Source organism: Phaenicophaeus curvirostris, chromosome 3 (assembly GCF_032191515.1).
Source record: "Phaenicophaeus curvirostris isolate KB17595 chromosome 3, BPBGC_Pcur_1.0, whole genome shotgun sequence".
Lineage (NCBI taxonomy): Eukaryota > Metazoa > Chordata > Aves > Cuculiformes > Cuculidae > Phaenicophaeus > Phaenicophaeus curvirostris.
The window spans coordinates 78034324-78058385 of NC_091394.1; the positions used below are offsets into that span (position 1 = coordinate 78034324).

A 24062-nucleotide genomic window follows, 5' to 3' on the forward strand; every position below is an offset into this window, starting at 1 on the left:
GGATGGCATGAGGATTGGAACTAGATGATCATAGACTCATAGAATCACCAGGTTGGAAAAGACCCATCAGTTCATCGAGTCCAACCATTCCTATCAATCACTAAACCATGCCCCTCAGCACCTCATCCACCTGTCCTTTAAACACCTCCAAGGAAGGTGAATCAACCACCTCCCTGGGCAGCCTCTTCCAGTGCCCAATGACCCTTTCCCTGAAATATTTTTTCCTAATGTCCAGCCTAAACCTCCCCTGGCAGAGCTTGAGGCCATTCCCTCTTGGCCTGTCCCCTGTCACTTGGGAGAAGAGGCCAGCACCCTCCTCTCCACAACCTCCTTTCAGGTAGTTGTAGAGAGCAATGAGGTCTCCCCTCAGCCTCCTCTTCTCCAGGCTAAACAACCCCAGCTCTCTTAGCCATTCCTCATAAGGCCTGTTCTCCAGCCCCTTCACCAACTTCATTGCTCTTCTCTGGACTCGCTCCAGAGCCTCCACATCCTTCTTGTGGTGAGGGGCCCAGAACTGAACACAGGATTCGAGGTGCAGTCTCACCAGTGCCGAGTACAGATGGAGAATAACCTCCCTGGACCTGCTGGTCACGCCATTTCTGATACAAGCCAAGATGCCATTGGCCTTCTTGGCCACCTGGGCACACTGCTGGCTCATGTTCAGTCACTGTCAACCAACACCCCCAGGTCCCTCTCCTCCAGGCAGCTTTCTAGACAGACTTCTAGTCTGTAGCTGCACAGGGTCTTGTGCCCCAAGTGCAGGGCTCGGCATTTGGCCTTGTTAAACCTCAGGCCATTGGACTCAGCCCTAGTGATCTAAAGGTCTTCGAGGGCCCTTCCAAGCCATCCCACGACCCTCCAGGTGCGGCCCTCTCCCCCCGCAGGCCCGGCCCGTCCCGCCCCCGCCACGCCACATCCTGCCCGTGGCTCCTCCGCGGGGCGAGCGGCGGGGGCGGTGCCGAGCCCAGCCCGGCCCAGCCCCGGCTCCCGGGCCGCCTTCTCGCGTCCCGAGGCGTTTCGCCTGGCGGTCGCCCCGTCCGGCGTTTTCCAGGCCGGAGGAAGACGGGGCTGGCGGAGGCGGCGGCGGCCGCGATGAGGAGGTGCGCGGGGCCGCCCCGCCGCGGGACGATGCGCTGACCGCGGCGAGATGGGCGCGCTGGGGGTCGCCGCGGCGTGCGGCTTGCTGCTCGCTCTGGTGCGAGGCCACAGCCTCTTCACCTGCGAGCCCGTCGCGATTTCCAGGTGCGCGGGGATGCCGTACAACATGACTTTTTTCCCCAACATTATGGGGCACTATGATCAGGACACGGCTGCTCTCCAAATGGAGGTACGTTCTCCCACCCCTCCTCTACCGTGTAGCTGTAAACTCCGTGAAACAACCTCTTCTCTGTCGTTGAGAAATCGTTTGCAATATGTGTTGGCACCGAACGACGAGGCAGATGGTGTTTAGCTACTAGAAGTTTCTTTAAACCTTTCTGCGGCGTGCTGGAGCTGCTTGTTTGTGTGAGGGAGCTATGAACACCTTCCCTTTCTCCCTTGTATTAGCGGAAGAGGAATGGGTGTAGCAGCCCCGGCCGAGCTCTCGGGCTGAGCTGATAGCACAGAGCTCAGGCACCTCGCTAACATACAAAGCAGCTTTTGAAGCTCTCTGGGGACGTAGCTTACGATGTCGCTTTTGAAGCTCTCTGGGGACGTAGCTTACGATGTCGTGGTCTGCCTGAACTCAGATAGCGCCAAAATAATGTTTAGAAGTTGATCTTTGTTCCTCTCTTAGCTTACGTCTACTAAGGAGAGAGAACTAAGCTTATTCTTACCTTTATTCTCCACTGTGGCTCCTGCCTTCTCTCGTCTTCTGACTGAGAGAGCAACATTTCTTTTTTTTTTTTTTTATTAGTCTGAAAACAAAACACTTTTCTTATCTGAACTGACGGTAACATACGGCTTCTTTGAGAATGTGCCACCTTGTGGAAAGGCTTTGCCGACAGCAGTAGCTACAAAGGGCCAGAACCTCTCTGGGTGAGAGGCTTGTAAAACAAGTTTTAAACCTGTTTTAATAATGACTTTTCAGTGGTAAGAGGATGGGGGGACATCTTAATGCAGCTCTTGAAAAGCTTACTGTCTTGTGCTATGCAGAAAGTGAAACAGAAGCAAGTTGAAAATTAAGAAGTTTCTGGTTTAAAAAAAAAGTATGGGTGGTATTTGAGGTGGCTACTATTACTAAAATCTTATTTGCATATTCTTTACTGAGCTTGGAGGAGGAGCTTGGTTTGGTTGCCACAACATTCTTTAAGTGTTGCTTGGGATAGTCGGGATTCCCTGTTTGGCCTCTAGCTGCCAGCCTGGAGGGGCACAGGCTTTGGTTTCGCATTGTGTTTACAGCCCAGTGTAGGTGTATGGGAAATCCTGGTATTGGTGTCAATTTCTGTATGCAAGCAACTGAATTAAGCTACACATCTCGGATAAATTTTCGGCTTTCAAATTGGAAGACAGGTTGTCAGCTTAAGTTGTAAACTCTGTGGGGTGCCTTCTATCATGATTTGTCAAAAAGGCTTTCTACAGCATCTGCCACTATCATCAAGAGAGAGATGCTTGCTATTGGTTCTTACTTGGTGTGTCTGGACTACAGCTGTTGAGCCAGCTTTTGTCAGTGTTGATGCTGTCCAGTTATGCTGTTGTTACAACAGAGAGACTACAGAGCCATTTTCATTAGTTTGCTATGACTGATTTTCCTGAACTGCCAGCAACTTGTGCTTAGTGTATGCATTCTGTGTGGAGGGAGTTCCTTCTGGAAAGGGTTCGTGGCTTACCTGTTCTCATGTAGCTGCTTCATAAAATCTGTGCGGTAGTGAGAGGTTTTGTTGGTTTTCTCTCTTTTTGCACCCCGTCTTCCTTATAACAGCCCTTGACTGCTGCAGGAGTTGATTGCCACTCAGCCAGCTGACTAGGTGGCTGCGTGGAACAGCAGTGTCTATTACAATTTGATTTCCCTACCCTATTTCATTTGCTTCTTAATGTCCTGTCATTGCCACTGTCTGGCCTCTAATTTGGTATACCTCGCTGCTGTAGTGTTGTGCAGACATTTCTAAACTACCTAATGTGTATGTGTGATGATCTGCCTGCCTTTATTTGTGATTCTGCAGTGCCGATTGACTACTTGGTCAAACTAAACTTTTCAGATGGCTGCTTTGCTGGTGAAAGGGTAAGGAAGTTCCCCCCCCCATGCAGTATGTAGCTCCTGTTGACTTTGTTGCTTGTGGCTGGAGTTAATCCTGTAAGTTTAGGGCAGTTCATTGCCCGGCCTTTGTTCTGAGGGAAACGAGTCCTTACCAATGCCACTTACACGTTTCGATGTGATTCTACATGGTATTCAGTAGTCGTACCACTGTAGTTTGTCCATGGCTGATTGCAATTGGGAGCCTTCTCAGGATTGTCAAAGGGTTTTGCTTTTCAGGGGACTTGGTGTTACAACAGAGCAGGAGGAGCTAATGACTTCTGGAATATTGTTTAATTTCATTTCGCAGCTGTAGAGGCAGCAGCTTGGGAGGTGGAGGAGACTGTTGTTTTAAGAGCTTGAATTTTTCTGTAATTGGTAGTCCAAACTTTGTTCATACCAAAGAAAGAATTTTAATGTTATGTTGGTTAAAACTTCTTTCTTTTGATCCTGCTTAGGAAGGCTTTAAGGCTTTGTTTTTAATTCCATCTCTCTCTTCCCCCTCCCCTCCCCACAGCCTGTTCTCAAGACTGGGCATGGTCTGAACGCTGGGGTTTGAGATTAGTGTTTGTAATGTTTTCCTTGCTTTATCATAACTGACTTTGAGCAAGCTGCTTGATTGTGCAATCTCAGGGCATATAGCAGAGACTTCTTCAAGAAATCAAAGTATTTTGTGCAGAAAGGGATTTAATGTTAGTCTGTTTCCCTGCTCCTGTCTCCTCTGGAAACATCCTCCCATTGCTTATCTGGAGTGTTTACTTCCAGAAAGAACAAGGAATTATCAGGGGTGCAAGTCATACCTCAAAGTGAAGTCCATTCTCCTAAACAGTGATAACTCTCCTTTCTCTCACTCTCAAGGCTCTACAGGCGTGTTCTTATACGGGCAGGGACAGCAGCAGGGGCAGGGTCTTGTATAGCCAGAAGCACTGTGCTTTCCATCTGCTGGAGCAGAAAGGCTTCTGTAAAGTTTTTCTGCTTTCTGGAAAGGTGTTAAATTGGCATTTCTGGAATGGTGTCTTCATAGTAATTCTCTGGGAGAGGATCATGTGGAGCCACTGTCCAAGGTGGTGCTTGTCTTCCAGGAAATCAGCTGGATCACCAGCTGATCTGTGGTCTTGCATTTCTGCCTCACCTATCAGCTCTTCATAGTGATGTGCTTATAAACCAGAACACTGAACTGATTAGAGCAGGAAAAAAGACTCAAGTCTTACAGGCCTCTGTTCCGGGTGTCTGGCTAGCGATGATAGTCCCTCTGGGATCTTATTTCCTGCAGCAGAAAATAAATAACTTTCAGTTGCTCTCCCCACCCCTCCCTTTATTTTTATTCTGATCTTTCAACTTGGCAGGCTGAGTTTAGGCTGCTTCAGTTTGCTTTATGTTTGGATTAGTTTTGTTTATACAACAAGTGATGATCTTAGGAAAGCAAAGCTACAGGGCTTTGCAGTGTGAAGTTTTGTGTATGTTAGCTAAACAGCTGTGCGACAGTGGAATTTAATTATTTGCAGATGCTTACCATGTCTGTATTTCAAAGCAGTTTAACAGTAATGCTGCTCATCTTATTAGTAGCTCAGGTTGGGAGGCTGAAGATCTAGGGTTTGTTTGGTAAGGAAGGTGGATGGACACAGCAGAATAGATGGTTCATTACAGCTCTAGTTAAATAGACGTAACTCCACCTCGTGGTAATCATCAAAACTAAGTAACTTCTAATTCCAACGTAATTCCTACTTTAACTATCCTGGAATAGGTTGTTAACGTAAGGCATTTTTCCAGCAAAGCAGAGAATGTTCCTGCAGTGTAACTTCTTGTTCATGCCTGTTAATCTGTTCCACTGCAGTTCTGGAATGTGTCCATTGTGGACAAGCCCTTAAGACTTTCTGACCTGGGTAAGATATACAGATCTGTAGAATACAAAGGCAAAAGGCTTGCCAGTGAATTTTAAAAGTAGACTATACAAAACACTGGAAAATGTCCCGCAAAGAACAATAAAGTACCTCAGAGAGACTGGAAAAATGATTCAGTAGTGAATTTTCCATTCACTTCTGAGTTTGTGACCGTGTGCCAGAATGTGTGTGTCTATGGAGAGTTCAGCGCAACTGGCTGCAGCAGTGGGGAAAGTGTGTGAGAACTAGGGTTGGTTTAGACTAACAAAACCAGTCGAGCGGTGCTTGGTGTAATATATGAACCACTAGTACTCAAAACTTGAAGTTTAAACTGCTGCTATTAATTTTTTGGTAGCTCAGCTTCAATTAGGAAAGCAATCAGTATTCACTGTCTATCAGGAGTTACGTTTTGTCCCTGATGCTGCCGCAGAGCGTATATTGGAGGAAGGGTCCAGAGGTGTGGACACTGACCCAGTGGAACGGGCACAAAGGACTCTTTAATTTTTGTTTTGCTTGTAACTTTTTTGCTATTTCTTTACCATGTAGCACTGGTACTAAGGGACCTGGAAGGCTTGTGTAAAATGTGGTAAATGTAGCAATGCAGTGCATCATGCATTCCTTTGTACAAACTGAGATAACTTTGCTAGCTTATCAGAACAAAGTGGTGATCACAAAACATTTTGAATGTGAAACAGCTTAATTGCTGCTTGTTAAATGAAAGCTGGGAAATGCTACAGTATTTTTTTTTTTTATAGGCACTTCATATGGATTAAGGGAAATAAAGCAGCACGACTGACTTGTGTTCTGGATTCTGTCTGTAGAAATACAGGACAGTGGGATTTGAGTAATTCAGTTTGGAGCATCACAATGTTGCTTGTAGAAAAGCTTTGGCTAAAGGGTCAGAAACATGAATTTTACATACCTGCATTATTTTGTACAATACAATGAGCTTTTGGGAAGAGTGTTTTTGTTTTTTACTCTTTGCTCTCAGGTGTTCCAAAGTAACATAACTCATCATTAGCTCTTAAAGTGGTTGTTTCAGCAACACATTCATAAACCATCTCTGCTGATTCCTATGGGTACAGTAAGTTACTATAAGTGTGTGTTACCTGTAGTACTGGGGTCCTTCATCGAGTGTGCTGAGCTTGTGCGGATTGTATAAAACCAGACAGGTTAATGTGTGTTATCCTATTACACTGGCTTTAAGCGTATCAGTCATCTGCAGATTCTAATGCTGCTTTGTCTGAACAGCGTTCCTTGTCTACTTGATAACTGGAGTAGTTGGAGCAAGTCTTGCTCCTTGTTCTGAAAGGATTCTGCTTAGAATGCATGAGGATCTGAAGTAAAGCATGCTTGATGAAGGTAGGATATTTACCCTGTTGTAACTGGAACTGGGGTTCATTGAGATGGTGCAGACGCTGTGATTCCCAGAGCCTTGTCTTTATCCATGTTACGAGACTATGTCTACTCTAGGAAGTAATTTGGTGTTATGGGAGTGGATCACTACATTAAGTTGTTAGCACGCTTCTTGAGAGTTAGCACACTGTATGAGACAAAGGGGTATTACTATGGACTAGATTTAGACCAGTCCTGCTGTGCATAAGGTCTGAAGTTGGCCTACAGAAGACTGTCTTCCAGTTCTTTCTCAACAGCAGACCTTCCTGGGAAATACTTTGGTATCCTATTGCAGATTGAGGTCCCTTCCACAGAGCCCTGTCTGGATGCTCATGTGCAGCTGCCCGCCCTGGTGGGTTCCGAGTCTCGTTGTGCAGCCTGTGTCTTGGAACCCCTCTTCTCCACGCTCATAAGCAAAGCGTGATTACTGACTGAACCAACTCATGGTTAAGTGTGGAGTGATTGGCTCAGTCCTGTGGGTGTACCCTACTCCAGGAGGTCACCTGTGGATGAATGGAGTCAGGGCAAGCTGCCCTGAAGCCATTATGTAGGGAAGAAAAACATGGACAGAGCTGCTGAGTTTGAAACTGATTTGCCTTCATTGATAGGAGATGGTTAGGGCTTGGGACCTGAACCTAAGCTGGTGGGAACACGTGATCCTTGGAGTTGGAGAAAGCCAACAGTGGGCACAAAGCTTTCAGGCATTGAAAGGTGCAGTTTCAAGATTGTCTCTCTGTTTTTAAGCAAGTAGCTGTTGCTCTGTGGAACCTCTTGAACTTCACCTGGTCAGTAGTAAATCAGGTTAGGGAGGACAAGTCTGCTGATGGTGATGTGGTGACAATGATTTCAAAGGTTATTTTTCACATTATCTTGCTCTGAATAGTGGACAAGTGAACAAAATTTGTATACCATTGTGTAGAGGTAGCCTACACTGTTTTCCCTCTGCTGTCCATGAGTTTTCAAGCTGTGTGGGATTAAGCATCTCATTGCCAGCTCACATCCAGTGCATTGGCCCATGGCAGCTCTGGCAGCATCAACGTTGTTGCAGGCCTTGGTGAGCCACCAAGGTACATTTGTGGATGTCTTTGCAAGGCTCATGATATTTATGTCTTCTATAAATCTAGCCTAAGAATGGAAGAGCATTTTGATGCCTTCTTTCTCAAGAGAGCTGTCTGTTTAGATGCATTCCTACAGCCATGAGAGATGCTGTTTGTCCATAGTGTTTATTGGGTTATAAGGTTTTATGGAGCCACATGCCCTTATTGCATGCAAGTGGAGATGGAGTGCAAGTGTAGTTTTCAATTTAGAAGATGGATGTGATGTTCAGGGTAACAACTTGGCTGCAGGATGTCATCTATGTCTTTGTTGATAAAGACCACAAAAACTGAATGCTCCAGGAAAAGAATACACGGAATAGGTGATATTATCAAATGTCAGTGCTTTCCTTCCAAGTTTGACAAGGCGATGATTAAATGTGACAGTTTCTAAAACTAGTGTGGTGTGATCTCTTTAGTTCCCCACTGCATTCCAAAGGAGGGGATGGGAGTGTCTGCACCACAAAGCTTGGTGCCTTTTTCTCTCTCACTCTCTATGTTTGCTGTTGATTTACCAACACTGTGGGGAAAGCATGGTTGCTTTGTCTCCAGTTGCCTTTTTGGACCTTTTCTGTATATTGTGTGCAGCTGTGATTACTTTGTCATGGTAGCAATTTGCTTGCTGGAGGAAAAGATGCATATGTCTGCCCTTTTCTCCTGAACTGCATCGTGGAGATGAGAGGAGACTTGCTTGCTTTCGGCTTAGCTACTAGAAAAAAGGAAGTTGTGCAGGTGAGCATAAGAGCTGCTCTTGTAAGTGGGGTAGAGAAGCTTGCTAAAACATAGATACACAGGGGACAGGCCTGGATAATCTGTCTCCGCAGGACAGAAAGGCTATCCTTCTACCAAAGATATCTGCTGCTTTCCATCCTTGTGGTGAGGCAGACAAGAGCTTTGGGGTGGGGGTGGAGTGGGGAATAATCATCTTTCCTGTGTTTAAGCTTCTGGTAGATCAAGTTCTTTCAGAGACTAACCACATCTTCCCAGTTTGGCTCATGGTGTATTCCCCGGAGGGCCTGCACAACCGGATTTCTTCAGTCCCAGTAACCACTGCAACATTCCTGTTTACAAAGCGCTTGATGGCCAGACTCTGCACACATTTATCCTGCATGGGAAAATTAAAAGCAGCTTTTCAGAGAGATATTGTACCCATCCAGCTTCCTGATAGCCCAGCGATACCCGTTTATCAATACTCTTTCTCAGCTCCATACGGCTTCACGTGAGCTAAGACGCTTGCTAGGGAGGTGCAAGGTGCATCATTTTAAGCAAAGCTTAAGAATCCAGCTGGGTAGGGGCTGTCTCTGTGGGGTGTTCTTGGAGCTGCAAACAAAGTGTTACATGCTGACAGTTAACATGGCCCACAGGTTGTAAGGTAAAAGGGTAGAAGGAAAGGTGGCCTTGAGGTTTTTTTAGAACAGAAATAGTGAAGATAATGGAGAAGCTTGGCACCATGACCGACAAAATTAGCACTGTGGGCTAACAACAGGTATACGCTGGCTAATACAGGTGTTCAGAACTGGGGAGAACAGGAGTGGTTTCAGCAACCACCTTGCTGCATCAAGCATGCTGCTTGCAGCCCTCCTTTGAGTGTTTAGGTGCCTGTGGATGGGGTTGAGTAGCAGTTATTGGTATGGGTAGAGGTCTCTCACTAGAACTGGGCTGACTTCTTATAGGCCTTTTTGCACAGACAATAGTTTGGCAGTTCTGGAGAGAAATGGTAGTTCTCCAGAGGAAATTGTCACCCATGTTACTGGTCCAAATCCTCTGAATCCTTTATCAGTTGGGCAGCAGGATGGGCCAAGAGCCGCTGTGGTCCTTTTCCATGTCTTTGATGGGCCTGTCAGTGACTACTTGCACAATGTTGTTTCTCCGTGTGCCTTCCCTAATGCCACCTCAGCTGTGAGGTGCTGCAACATTGCCTCAGAAGTGCCCCCCTTCCCAAGGTGTGTGCTGCCTTTTACCTGCAGCAGTCTAGGAATGAGATGCTGGGGAAGAGGGAGAAGGAAGACGTGCTACCATGTAAGGCTCAGATAAGGAGCTGGATGCATCCTGCTCTTTATTAGAGGCATCTACAAAGGAGAAGAAAAGCAAATGTGAGTCCCTTGACTGCCTGTGAAGTTACTGTACAATAATGTTGTTTGTGAGCTTCCTGCAGCCCCCAGCTTCTCACGGGTGAAGATTTCTGCAGTGTGATGGAGCTGCTGGGGATGTACCTGTTTCTGTTCAGACTGGCTCCTGTGAAGGGTGGGTGAAAGCTCACACCAGGTTGTCCCACACGGTAGTGAAAAGTTAGTTCTGGGCTATAGCAAGCAGTGAGATGTTGGGAAGCTGTCACTCCTTTGACTCTTTGCCACCTCCTGCTAGTGACATCAGGGTGTTTAAAGTGTCAAAGATTTGGGTCAAGGACTGTGAGGGAGTGTGGGCAAAAAGAAGCATTTGTAGTAACACCATGAGTTTTGCTAGGAGAGTCCTTTGGTATATTTGGATATCTTGCATTTGGAGGAAGGAGGATGGGATCATAAAGTAATGTGGTAAAGGAATTGGCATCTTTCCTTACCAGCTGTCTCATTGATCCTTTAGAATTTGTGGGTTTTTGAAAATACATTTAAAAGTAAGTTGGTTTTTTTTTTGCTCTCTTGCCTTTCAGGTTGTTCTGTGTCTCAGAATAAATAAAAATTAGGAGTAAATAAAAGTTAATAAGTGAAAGTAATTTAAATAAGATGCATACATATGTCTACATATAAAAAGTCTGTAACTACTCAGTTTATAATTGGTTTAGACATTTTATTTTCTTAAAAATAAATAACAGAACAAAAATACACAAAAGAAATATACATCTGTGAAAGAAAAGGACTATTCCTCACAGATATTTAGGAATGAAGTATCACATCTTTTCAAAAAGATATTTTATGTTTATATTCTTTTAAATCTTAGGTACTGCTTTTCCTATTACAATAATTATGCACTCTGAATAATAATAATAATAATTATAATTTTATACTTACAAGCTGTAGTGAAAATGGTAGCTTTAGAAGTTAATTTAAAGTGGAATGACTGGTTTTCTACTTTACATACACGCTGATCTTCCCAGAAGAGATTTTAGAGAAAATTACTTGGAATCAAATTTACAGCAGATGGTGGATGCTAAGGATATAGAAAGTTAGGTGCATGGTGAAAGCTTCCCAAACACAAACAAACTGAAGCTGCCATACAGTTTTCCAATGTTCTTCTGAACTGTCTCTAGTTTGTGGCTCAGGCTTTCAGGTCATTTGTGCTCTCTCTGACGCGTTGGTCTGTGCTCTTGTGTTACTGAGAAATCTTTCAGAAGATCCCATCTTCCTTGCCAGCCTGTGTGTGTGAGACAAAAGTGACTTAGGCACATTTTCTGGGGATTAAGACAGTCTGTTTGAAGTTCAGGAAAGCATTTTATATGGTACTGCATGAAAATTATTAAAATTACTAATTTCGGTAAACTTCCACTAATCTGTTCACATTGTTGTGATGTAAGAGACGGCATCAGTCAAGCACGCACAAGTCAGATGACTGAGTTGAAGCCCATGAAGCTGCGTTTATCTTCCTCAGTGCATGCACTTCTTACCTCGGTCTTCTGGTTTTAGTATTTCCAGTTGGTCATATCTCAAGACACTGACACACTTCTTGCCTGGCCATGAGACAGACTGTCTCATTCTTATGAGATATGGGCAGAAAATCCAGTGGATGTGGTTACTTTTCATTTTGTTGAATTTAGGAGGCTCAGGGTGGCAGTTTAGTATTCACCATTAGCATGGGAATTAACTTCATAAGCCAGATGATTTTCCCAATTTATGTGGAATATCTCTGCCCCAACCTAACCAATAGCACGGCTAGCCCTGTTCTGCAAGCAGTAGAAAACTTGATGCAGGCAACAGTGTGGCTCCTTGCAGAGCTTTGTAAGGTCTGAGGGGGTCAGTTTTGAGCTAAAGGTGTTGTGCCATGTAACTGTGTTCCAAGGTGGACTCAGAGCTGGATCACCTGGATGGGCCAATGCTGGTCTGTGCAGAGGTGGTTTTTATCCACAGAACTGGCTTTCTTCCCATGCTAGAAACTGTGATGGTAAAGGGCATGGAATGACTTGGCATTCTCCTAGTATTAGCATGGCTTGTATGCAGAAAAGGGGAGTTGAGTAACTTGTGGGGAAGAAGGCTGGTTGTTCCTTCCAGGCTGAGTTTGTAGTGACAGGTAAGCTCTAATTTGTATGGCTTTCTGGCACAGAAATACCTCTTGATTTTTTTGTATTGATTTTGTACCACCTTTTTTAAAATACTTAAGTAATCAGGGGAGCCATATCCCCTGTTTCTCTCATGCACATGCCAGTCACTGAGCTATTGACTTACACTTTATTTTATTAATTATTTTTATTTTTATTTAAGATGGCTTAAATTTTTATTTAATGGACTGGCAAAGGAGGTGTCTGAACATGGATCCCTGAGCATTCTGAGTAGTCGGTTGCATAAACATTGCCTCAGAGCTTGGTGTTGATTGCCTAACTTCTAAAGATACATACGTGTTAATTCTTACTCCTCTTGAGCATTTTCTTGTGGATGTGAGCTTATCTCTGTTTCCTGAAACCTGTGGATGTAATCCTCGAGTGCCTGTCTTTGTGGACAGAGGGTGAGGAAGCTGCTTTTGTGGACTTGGTGAAGTGCTGGGAAGTTAGGCATCACAAGTTTCTGTTGCAATAGCCAGTCCGCTTTATGGCTATGGCTCTTGGTTACTTCACTTGATGTTGTAGAATACTGACAGAAGATTGCTTGAGAAAATCAGTCCTATCATGACTGAGATTGTCCTGATCTAGTTTATGCATCAAGTAGGCAAGGAAGAGGGATGATGTGGGGGGGGAAACATGAATCTATTCATACTTTTTAGGAACCAGAGCAATAATGCTGGATTTCCTTTCAAAAGAGGGTCTTTTTTTATACATAATAGGCAGTCTATCAACAGTATTACTGTTAATCTTCTAAATTGTATTCTACATGAACAGTTTGGTAATAAATCCATTTACTCTTGTAATACATGGCAAATACATGAAGAATTTAAGATTTTGAGGTTCTTCTGCCATCGCAGTCCAGATATAGTGAAGCTCTGTCTAGACTTCAGATATTTGAGGGCCCACAGTGTTCTTTCCATCAGTTAACTTGTTTGTCTTTTATGCTTTGTGTAGTATAGATGGACATAAAACCATATATATTTGAAAGCTTTGTATAAATAGTTCAATCCTGTAATACTTGGGAAAACTCTCCCATGGTTATTTTTGGACTGTAAATTGCAGAGACGAATATAATATAGCTCAAGTTATAATTTAGGTTAGAACCACAAAATGCGGTGAATTTTGCTAATAAGCTATTTTGGAAACTATTGGAATACTTGTACATTTGTTTGTTGCAGAGTAACTTCTTAGTGAGATGCAATATTCCTGCTCATATTGTTTCTAACCTTTGTTATAGTTAAGGAATGTAGGGATATATGTATTTTCATTTTGTACTTAAAAATACTTAAAGAGAAAACATGCAACTAAGTGGTTTTACTACGGAAAGAATTTCCGTAGTTCCTAGTTAGTGCCAACTAGCCCAGAGCCCTTAGAAGTAAAAAGTGGAATAGCCTGCTTTATCTTTCTGTGCATGTGTCTGTGTACGCTGTCAATGTCAGGGGCAAGTTTAATGCCCTTCTGTGATGATAGAGTGGGTTTGGGTTTTGTTTTTTATTTTTTCCTTTTTCAAAAGTGAGTATCTTTCTGCCCTAGTGGCCTCTGAAAACCTTCCCTCATGTGCCTTGTCCTTACCTTGGCTGGCTTTCGCTTTAATAGTTCCATCAGCTTTGAACAGCTAGTATGAAGTTTCACAACTGAATATGTATTACGGTATCTTGCTTATATAGGTGTAGGGTGAATGATGGTGAAGAGTTTGCAAATATACTTACGATTTGATGTGAATACATTGAACTTTTAGATGATGAGTAATTGAGCTCACTGAGCAGTTGCACAATGATCTGACCTGAGGCCTGGCTAGTTTAGCTTGAGGTGGGTGGTGAAGGTCTGGTCCCAGGGTCTGCACTACAGGGGCATCTTGAGTGCTGGCTGGCCACTCAAGCCCTGAGCCACTGGAGTTTGCAGTGCAGCATTTTTACGATTGGTGGCCACCTGACTTTGCCTTCTAAATTATGGTGCTTCAGGTGCTTGACCAGTCAGCAGCTACCATGTCTGTATGGCTGTGGGAGGAGTGGACTATTGGGAACAGTTTGGTTTATCAACTCTTAGAAGTTAAGCTGTCCCCATGTTTGGTTCAGAGCCCTAAAATAACATGATTCCTTTGAAAGTCCAAGTGCGTGTGTTGCCTTTGCTGTTCAGCCAAAGGACAGAGATGAAAGCTCATATCTTTACAAACATCTTCCATTGCAGAACAGCATTGTTTGGTCCATTTGCTTGTTTGCTGCATTTTTCTTTCACACACACACACACACACACACAGCTCCTTGAACTCTAGTTTGTCTTTTATTAGGAAACTTAAACTATTTGTGTCTTTTAAACTACTGGAGTAACCTGATTTCTACTCTGATAAAAGATTTCATTCTTATCTTTGTGAACACTAGACTGATTACATTTAAAAAAACCCTTTTGATAAGCTTTTAAATTAAACATGGTTGTACTTGCCTTAATTCTATTTTGAAAGCTGTAGAAAGTAAGGCTGCTTTGCTTAAAAGCATCTTATTTTAATAAGTCAAATTTGTGTGCTTTCAGTGTTTTTTTTGCCTCTGTCAAATAAGGATGCAGTAATAATTCATATTAAAATTATATGTATATATAATATTTTATTGCCATCAGTGAATTTTAGTCCTGAAAAACTTTTGTCATAAAGGAGTTACAACTGATACTTACTGCTGGCAGTGACAATTGATTAATAACCATGGCTTAGTGACATGCAGTATTTGAGTTCCCCTTAAACCAATAACTAAATAGTTCGTACCACCTTTTTTTGGTGAAGATGGTTGTCATTGTGCTAATGTTCATAAACTACACTCATGTTTCTGTTTTGAAGCTCTGCTGTTTAAGTAGCAACTTCTGGCAGGCATGCAGCAACAACGTGCTGACACTAAAAAGGTCTTAGCCTCCTGTAAAGTAGTTTCTAAATCCTTACATACCAATTTATAAGTGTCTTTACCTTGCCTTTGATCTAAATGCATCAATATAGCATCCAGTTGGAAGAACCAAGTCTTTTCTCAACATTGCTTTGAACATAATCAAACTTGAAAATTTTCATGCTTCATTTAGTTTATTTAGGACATTTATTTTTTGTGACTTAATTAATTGTGTATAAATTAGGAGTCAGAGTTCCTTGGCAGCTGATTCATTGTGACCATGAGCAAATTATCACCCTTGACAGCCCTTCTGGGAATTGTATGAACGCATTATTCTCTCTGGGTATGATGCTAATCTCCTTCATCCAGTTGAGAATAGCTCGATTGAAACAATAGTGTAGGATTAAATCAGCCGTGCCATACTTGTTTCACTCTTTTTAATTGAAGCAGATTATCATTATAAAAGTGGCAGAAGATACCATAAAGAGTAATTGCTAGTGTACCTTTGTGAGCATAGAGAAGTGGCCCTAGTTTCTACATATAATATATAAAAGCTTATATGTAAAATGTATTGTGTTTGAGGTTGTACTTTAATTCTGTAATGATGCTTACTGGACAGAAGTTGCATTTGAGTTAGGTGCTGTAAATTATTAAACATTTCTTATGATTCGTTAAGGTGAGGTGTTATTTCCTGTGAAGCAAGTAAATAGTTTCGTGATTAACAATGTGTATCTTTAATACAGGTAAGGACTCTGAGGCACACAGCGTAGTATGATTGTAGAAATGGAGATTTAAGTTTGTATTCACTTCCATGATTGAAACACACAGTTGTGTATGTGACAAGGTTGTAACGTTATTGCTTTAGGTCACAAGATCTGTATCAAATCATGAAATGGGTACCATTGCTTAAGAGTGAGACAACTGATGTCTCTCATTATTTAACTTAGCTAATCTCAGTGTTAACTGAGCTAAATTGGTAGCTGGACCTTAGTGGTCAGGGAAGTAGGTTGTTAACTATCTTACATAGCTGGCTCCAATGGCTGAACAAAGGCTTTGGTCCCCTGACTATCTCAGCAATCCAAGATATTTCCTGTCCATGATAATCAAGGTTTGCCAAAGCCAATTGTACCAAAGACCTTGATATTTTGATCCACCGTTTTCTATATTGTTTAAATGTTTCTGTGGTATTAGTCAGCATAGTACAGGAGAACGTTTTCACTTCCTTCTTTCGACATATGTTAGTAGACATCTAGCTGTCTCTGGTAATACTTTTCTCTAGGATGAAGCTGAGATGAGGTGGGACAGAGCATCTGCACTGTGTGTCTGCAACAATGACCTTATTTCTGTTGTATCTTGTTTTATTGTTTGTAGGGCCACACTATAACTGGATTTCTGATGTAGTTTGGCTTTTTGCCTCTGGGTAAAATAACATAGGCATACTTTGTAAAGAAGCTGGGATTTACTAAGTAAGATGTTGGTGTTTCACTCAGTGCAGAGGATATTTCTCTCGCTTGCAAGTGATGCTTTGCTGCCTTTGGTTGTTTGACCACACAGTCTGCAGTAGGTCTGTGTATGCTTCACAGGGTTCAGTTCAGACCATTTGTCACTGGGAGGTTTCTGTATGGAGCACATGGCCCTCTTGTACTCTGCACTGACAATGCAGTGGAAAATTTGCATTCAGTTTGCAACAGTTCTTCACTGCTATTTCTTGATACAGTGCTTCTTTTCTTACAGACTACATCATCTTTGGCTTTACGATTGAGATTAGTTTGTTGGAGGTTTTTTGGTAGATTATTATTGTGTTGTTTGCCTCATATTTGCTGGGTTTTGTTTCCTATTGGCAGGAGGATAGTTTATTATTTAAGACTTCTGTTGGCTTTGTGAGGCTTCATTCTTGCTTCTAAGTGAGTCTATCACTCCTTTTTTAGCACTGCCATCACCAAATCTGCAGCTTTTAATCTGTGTTCTTCCTGTGACAGGGCAGTGGCTGCTAATGCTTAGCAATGCCAAGTGCCTTGGTTTCCTGGAAGAGCCTGTTCCATGTGATTTATGCCACCTGCAGAACCTGAACTTCCTGAAGAGGAAAGGACTATGGTACTAGATTCTGAGTTTAATCCCAGACTTGGATGCGCAAGACATCAGCACGTATATGTGTGCAGGTTATCCAGCTAACCAGTTCAGTAAAAAATAGTCCATGGTTGGGACACCCAAGGACCAGATAACACAGACTTGAAGCAATTGATTCTTACTGTCAGTGAGCTTGTGATCTTGGCTTTATGCTTTTTACTTACGTTGCATGTAGCTGGAGAAACAAATACTTTTAGTTTTGGTAAGATTTTGCTTGTACAGTCTGTCAGGAAATGCAGACCTACTATTTTCTATAATGAAACATTTCCAAAGAGCCTAGCTGGAAGTGAAGCCCACGCTTAAAGAGAGATAGTCATTAGCAGAGTTCCAGGCACAATTCACCACATCTTTTGCTTTTCTCAGATGGTAAAAGTAGGCAGTTTCTGAAAATAAATCTGTATTTTACAAATCCAGTTTGTTTGTTTGTGCTTGAGGCAAAGTTTCACATTTTGTAGAGCTTTTTTTAGTAGAGGGAACTCGTTGTCTGTAAAATCTACTGGAGTTTTTTGATGGACTCGGTGCATCATAATCTATATGCCGTGATCATAACCTATGTTTTTTTTAAATAAACTATTTTGATAACCCAACAGAGACTTTTCCAATGCCCACCTAAAAAGCAAGAAGAAAAGTAGGAATAAACAAATGTTATGTTGTGTTAGAGTAGTAAATCAGTGGCTGATAGTTTCATCCTGTACCAAATAAATGGCTAGAGTGGTTCCCCCTAGTCATCTGTACCTCTGATGGCCGGCTAATCCATAATGACCTAGAAGAGGGGTGGATGGAGTGAATTTCCTGAGGAAAAAAAATCAACTGAAGAGTTGCGGAAGGGTCTTGTGGTAGATGCAAGTGGACAATAGAATGATAGGTGAGATTTAGGGTTAGTAAATGCGATGTAATGAATGGGGGAGGAAAATATCCCCTGCTATTCATACAAGTGAACACAGCATTACAGGAGTTTCTGCCACACAGAAAAGGGTCACTGTGGAAATGTGAAGTCAGTGTTCAGATGTCATCAAGGCAGATAGAAGGCATGGTATATTATGAAAGGAATAGAAATAAAAATTTGAAACATTATTATGCTAATTGTCCTGATTTTGGCAGGCATATCTTAACAGCTGGTACAGTGCTGTGTTTTGGTTGTAGTATGAAGAGAATGTCAACAAGACACTGGTTTTAGGTGCTGGTAAGTAATGTTTATACAAAGTCAAGGACTTCTCAGCTTCTCATTCTCTGCTAGTTGGGAGATGCACAAGAAGCTGGAAGGGGACACAGCCTGGGCAGCTTACCCAGGCTGGCCCAAGGGAGATTCCATACCTTATAATGTCATGCTCAGTATATAAACTAGGGAGTTTGCCAAGGGGTGATCACTGTTCAGGGGGATCTGGGCATTGGGTGATGAGCATGTATTGTGCACCACTTGTTTTGTATGTTTATTTATAGCCTTTTGCTGTCCTATTAAACTGTTGTTATCTCAACCGACGAGTTTTAGGGTTGTTTGGGTTTTTTTATTTCCCTCCCCATCCCACTGAGTGGGAAGGTGAGCGAGCAGCTGCGTGGGCTTAGTTTCTGTCTGGAGTTAAACCACGACTCTTATGTATAAATATACTATATAAGTGATAGCAGGATGGCGGAGAAAGTAGAGTAGTCTGTTAACTGTTGAAACACAAACTTACAAACCCAGGAGTTAAACTAAACAAATAAAATGCAGTATTTTCTCAGGATTGCCTGATTAAATTATGCAATATAACTTACTGCTGTAGTATTTTACAAGGGTATAAGCATAAATGATTGGAAAAGAGATTAAATGTGTTCTAGGAAGGAAGGAGATCTGTTGGTATCTTTTCAACACAGTAGTGGTGGTATAAGATGCAGCTGGTTTCATAAACCATTGATTGTAGGAAACTGGGAGGGATGTTGGCTTATTTTATTATACCTGCCTTGCTAGCAGCTCTGGTGAGATTGGGGTGACCAACTAAAAGCATCCTTGGTCTGACTCAGAAGGTCTGCTTGGTTTTCAGAACGTCAAATTTCCTGGTCTTAACTTGTGCTCATACTTTCCAGGTATCAAAAGGTAAACATTTTTAGCAAGCTGAAAGAAATATTGTAAGAACTGTTACTCTCAGCAGCCAAATTCTTGGCTGAGCAAAGCTTCCTTCCTGCAGGTTTGCATTTCTGCATTTATCCATGAAAGTAGTTTTGCGTTTAAATAAAATATATTCTTTAATCAACAGTGTTTAGCCAATGACAACATACTGTACTAAAACTAGCAAACATTTATTTTTTTCATTTCTCATTATCAACCTCTGATATACAGTAGTATTGTGTAGCGATACTTGTGATATTTTAGCATTTAAGTATTTTCATAGAGCAGACTGTTAGGATGGTAAAGTTGGGTTTATGGCCTGACTTTCTTCACCAGACATGGCTTTCTTTATAATAATTTTCTGTAACAATGGGTCAAGCTTATGATACGTAGCCCTATTAGCTGTGTTGGAAAATGCTATTTACAAATTGGTTTGGGAATCAAAATTTCTGGTAAAATACCTCTGTCAATATAATTGGTCCCACAGATAGCAGTATTTCTTGGTTGGTTGGTTTGGTTTGTTTTTAAATTCTTGCTTTCTAGTGACAATATTGCTGTTTGATCTAAGTCTGCAGAAGTTCTTGACTGGCACCGCAACAATTGCTGTAGAAAATTAAGGGGTTTTTTTGTCAACTGAGATGAAAATTTCTGCAAGACTTAATTTCAAAAGTAAACTCAATTTCTATAGGAGTTGTATATGGCTAACTAGATTATTTTATCCGAAGTGCCAGGAAGAGCAGAGCAATCAAATTAAACATTGGAGTAAGTAAAATTTAATTGGAAAGAAAGCAAGCATCATAGTTATGCAAAGGAAATTACTTCATTTATGGTGAACTTATAAATATTTTTCTTTGTCTGAGGCCATGTAGCATTTAGGAAATAATCCAACTCATGGAACTGGAGCACATTATAGCAGAGCTATGCTTCTCTCCTTGTCATAAAATACTCAAGCCTTGGGTCCTTGTGAAGGCAACACCAGAGCAGACGTCCAGAGAGGAAGTCAGAATTCTGTGTGCCTGCTGTAATGGCATCTGCAGAGGCAGCAAACAACAGGAAAGCTCTGAAGGGCAATGGCAACATCTTTTTTATTTTACATTAAATGTTCTTTTATTCTTACTCTGCTTTATCTTCTCCCTTCCCCCAGCCCTCACGCATTGCTATGTTTGTTATAAATGTCCCCTGAGGATTTGTAGATATTCTGTTTTGAAGATGAAAATATATTATCAATGTCTTTCCTTTTAAACTGCATGCTTAGTAGTAAGATTTGTTCTTGGAGTATAAGTCTGTGTATATTTGGGATATATAAAAGGTGACAAAGGGATACTATTCTGGGCTCAGAAGTTAATCCTTTCTGTACTAGTCATGGGTGGAATATTCGAGATACATAGCCATTAATGATGAAGAATTAAATAAAATTCTTGGTAAATAAAAATCTTTTTAAAAAAATCTGTTTTCTTCAAAAAATTTTTGCAGCGTCAATTTATCAGTGCATTTCAAAGTGTGTTAAATATTGTTTCAGCTTTCCTGATGCATGAATTTGACTCTTTACGTGTGATACGAAGATTCTTTTTTCCTGGGATACAAGAAGCATTTTATCAAAAAGCCTACATTAGGCTGATGTGATCCTGCAGATTGATTTCACCTCGGCCATGGGTTGGTTTCCTCCTGCTCAGAAGGTTGTTTAAGTTAGCCTGGTTTACTCTTCTGAGCTGGATCAGGAATGTGTACCCAGCATGGCAGACAGGACAGTGAAAGCAGCCTGGAACAGAACCCTTCAAACTAAGGAGCACGCCTGACAAAGCTGTTAGTGTGTCATTGCTTGCTTCCATCAATTAGCCACCCTTAAAATGATAGAGCAGTTGCAAAAAATGAGTGACAACTTCTGTTTTGTCTGAAGTTAGCACACATTATAGTATTTTGGCTAAAATAATTTTCCCTAATAATAAAGGTGATAAAATGCAGAGAAAGAGGACTGTGGGGTTTTTTTTCCCCTTAAAAGCCTGTCTGACTGTAAATAATGGATTGAATAAATTATGGGGAAAGAGGGTTGCATTCAATTTCATTCTGTGAATTCTTTAGTGAGAACAGTCAGCAATTATTCACTGCCTGGTAATACAGGTGAAGAAATTCTCAATCATGTTGAGATTTTGAAATGCAGTGTTTAAAAAATGAGGAATAATGGTATTTGGACCTCATTAATCAAAACCCAAAGCTGTCTAGCATGAGAGATGAGTGCAACACATCACTTAGGAGTGGAAATGTAATGTAACAGGAACTACAGGGACAGACCAACATTGAAATCTCAGAGCACTTATTTAGAAGCTGACTGGTAAATGTAGGAACATAATGTTTTACTGTATTTTTTAACAATCTTGGGCTTTCATAATACCCTTCAGATTTCTAATATTGTCAAACAGGAAAAATCAGGTTTGAATAGTTACAGGTTGGCCAAGATCCTGCGGCAGGGGCTGGGCTAGAATTGCTGACAGAGCTTTTTTCACTGCTCAGGCCACCGGGTTTTGCTCTTTCACAACTGCTGAACAAACACTATTTTCTAGTATCTTTTCAAATCTACAGGGGAACAAATCTGAACCGTAGTGATGACAGTTAGTTTTGATACCTTGAAATATCATCTTAAAATTACTAACAAAACCCTTTTTCTTTCCTGTAGCCTTTTCTTACACTTATGAATCTTCACTGTTCACCAGACATCCACACATTTCTTTGCAAAGCCTTTGTCCCTGCTTGCCTGGAGCAAGTTCATGTGATTCACCCTTGTCGAAGCGTCTGTGAGAAAGTCTATTCTGACTGTAAGCAGCTGATGGACACTTTTGGAATCGCATGGCCTGAAGAGCTGGAATGTTCCAGGTGGGGTGTGTTTCATGTTGACAGGTGATGGAAGGTGGTATTTTCGTATTTTACTTTGCCTCAGATTTTCAATTCAATCTAAGTGTTAAATGTCACCTTGCTGTAGCTTCTTCATCACTGGTGACCCTGCAGTACTTATGCACAGGGATCTGTGTTATCTTCATTTCCTCCTTGTGACTTTTTGCAAGAAAATTCTGTAGCTGTTCTTTTCAGTATTCAGATCCCTGCACAAAGAAGCTTTTTTACTATAAGTTTCTTAAAGTTTCAAGTAATAAATGTTACAGCATGGATTTTGCTTTGGTTTCTGATCTCTAAACTAGGGATGATAATTTTTACTTCATGGTGGTTTTATAAATAGTTGTTCATAAAATAATGAAATATAACATATTCTGTATTAGACTGGCCACAGAGCATTAAATAGCAGAAACCTTATCTTACTCCTAACTGCTTAAATGTGCAAATTCAGCCTTGTGTTGCTTTTCCCTTTACTGCCTGCCAAAGTCTCTTTTTTAAAAAAATTTGGCCTTTTCTCAAAGATGTTCATGTGTCTGTACCAGAGAGAAGACAGTTGATGCTACGTTTGTGGAGAAGATAAGTCTATAACTACTGAAAGCACTTGAATATAATCTTGAGATTCTGACCTTTCACTGCAGATACTTGTAAATTATTAAGGCCAGAAGGGGTGGTTTTTAACACACGTCAGGGCAAGAAGTACAAGAAAGGAGCAGAAGGCGGAAACTGAAATAATTTTTTGAACTCCCATGCACTTGCTTCTTTGATAGGGCTGAGGAAGAGCTGGGACAGTAGCCCCGTGCCGTGATCTCTGGTAGAGATCCATATTGAGGTGACTGTAACAGGTGGCATTGATGCAGTTTTCCTTAGTTCTGCAGAAAAAGTGAAGTCATGGGGTTTTGAAACAAGAAGGCATTGACTTTCCCTATTTAGCTTGAGCTTCTCTGCAGCAGTAGTGCCGCTCAGTGCAGCAGTAGTGCCACTCAGTGCAGCAGATGTCTTCAGTAATTGTTTTGAAAAATTAGGAAAATTACAAGTTAATCCAGTTCTTCAATATGTCTTTCAAATGAAATTTTAAATCAAATTACATTTTTGCAGGAATCACTGCAGCTTTAAATCATTCCGTTTCTGCTATCATTTACTGAAAATGAACCTGCTTTGTCTGTATGTGAAATGATGTCTCCCCATTAACCAATACAGAGAAGTCCATGTAATGCAGGATGTGCTTACAACCACAGAGATCCCGCAGCCCACAGAAGAGGAGCTGGTACGAGGATGGGCAGTAACCGGAATCCTGAGATTCACACTCTTGTATTCTTACAGACATACTTAATGCCAATTAAGACGTGGGTGAATAAAGTTCACACTGTTCCTGTGCATACTGGTCCAGTCCATGGTTAATAAAAGAATCTGCTACTCAATCTGTTGTGTAAACAATTATTCTGGATTAATTTGGACAGCATGATAATAGAGAGAGAGAGAGAGAACTAAAGGATTTTTTAGCTCAAGCTGAGCTCGCAAACTGGTGTTGAGAGACTGTTACAGTAGCGTTTAGCAAAGAATATTTTGAGATAGAAGAATCTTACCTTAAAAGCTGGAATACAATGCTTCTTCTTTTAAAATATATGCTTAAACTTGGAATGCATATAAATATAAATCCTCTTTTGAATGAATTCTTACCTGTTTCAGTTATATAATCTAGTTTGAAGGCATGTCCAACACTGCTAACACTATGTTAACAATATAAAAAGGTCACATATTGTGTCGAATTAAATGCTTGAACAATTGCCTCGAGCAATTTTTAAATAAACATTATTAAGGTAGGAAAAAAATTGCTAAAATACCAGTCATTTTTTACGATGCTTATATTTTTTGCTTTTGTCTTTTTCAGTCAGATTGTTTTATTGTTGTTGACAATGAAATATTACTATAACACAAACATTTACAATAGTAATTGTATACTAGTCATCAGTTAATTCTAGATGCTCTCAGTTTTCTTTCTCTGTTTCTTGGTTGCAGCTTGACTTTTGACAAGATTATTTGCTCTCTCCAGTGGTCTGTTGTTTTCCAGAGTTAGAAAAAAAACAACTGTAAATATTTCTGTGTAGATATGTAAAAGTTTAATAGAATTTAAGATTCTAAAAGAAAAATTGCACTTTGAGTAGCGCTTCATAAGCAAAAAAATAACAGAGAGCAACTGTTAGTGTGTTTCAATAGACTTCTGAACTGAAAATATTTGAAGTTTCTGTTTTAAAATGCTGCCTGATTCTTTTTTTTTCATA

The 24062-nt window shown here is 41.2% G+C and overlaps 1 protein-coding gene across 1 annotated transcript in view; it reads left to right on the forward strand.

Annotated features, from left to right (window-relative positions):
* The first annotated feature begins 1125 nt into the window (after window positions 1-1125).
* The window catches only part of FZD6 (frizzled class receptor 6), a 30476-nt gene continuing 7539 nt past the window's right edge, over window positions 1126-24062 (forward strand). The window contains exons 1-2 of the mRNA XM_069854522.1: window positions 1126-1327; window positions 21572-21768. Of these exons, the coding sequence (XP_069710623.1) occupies window positions 1148-1327; window positions 21572-21768 (377 nt within the window). The 5' untranslated portion in view covers window positions 1126-1147. The remainder of the gene's footprint in view (window positions 1328-21571; window positions 21769-24062) is intronic.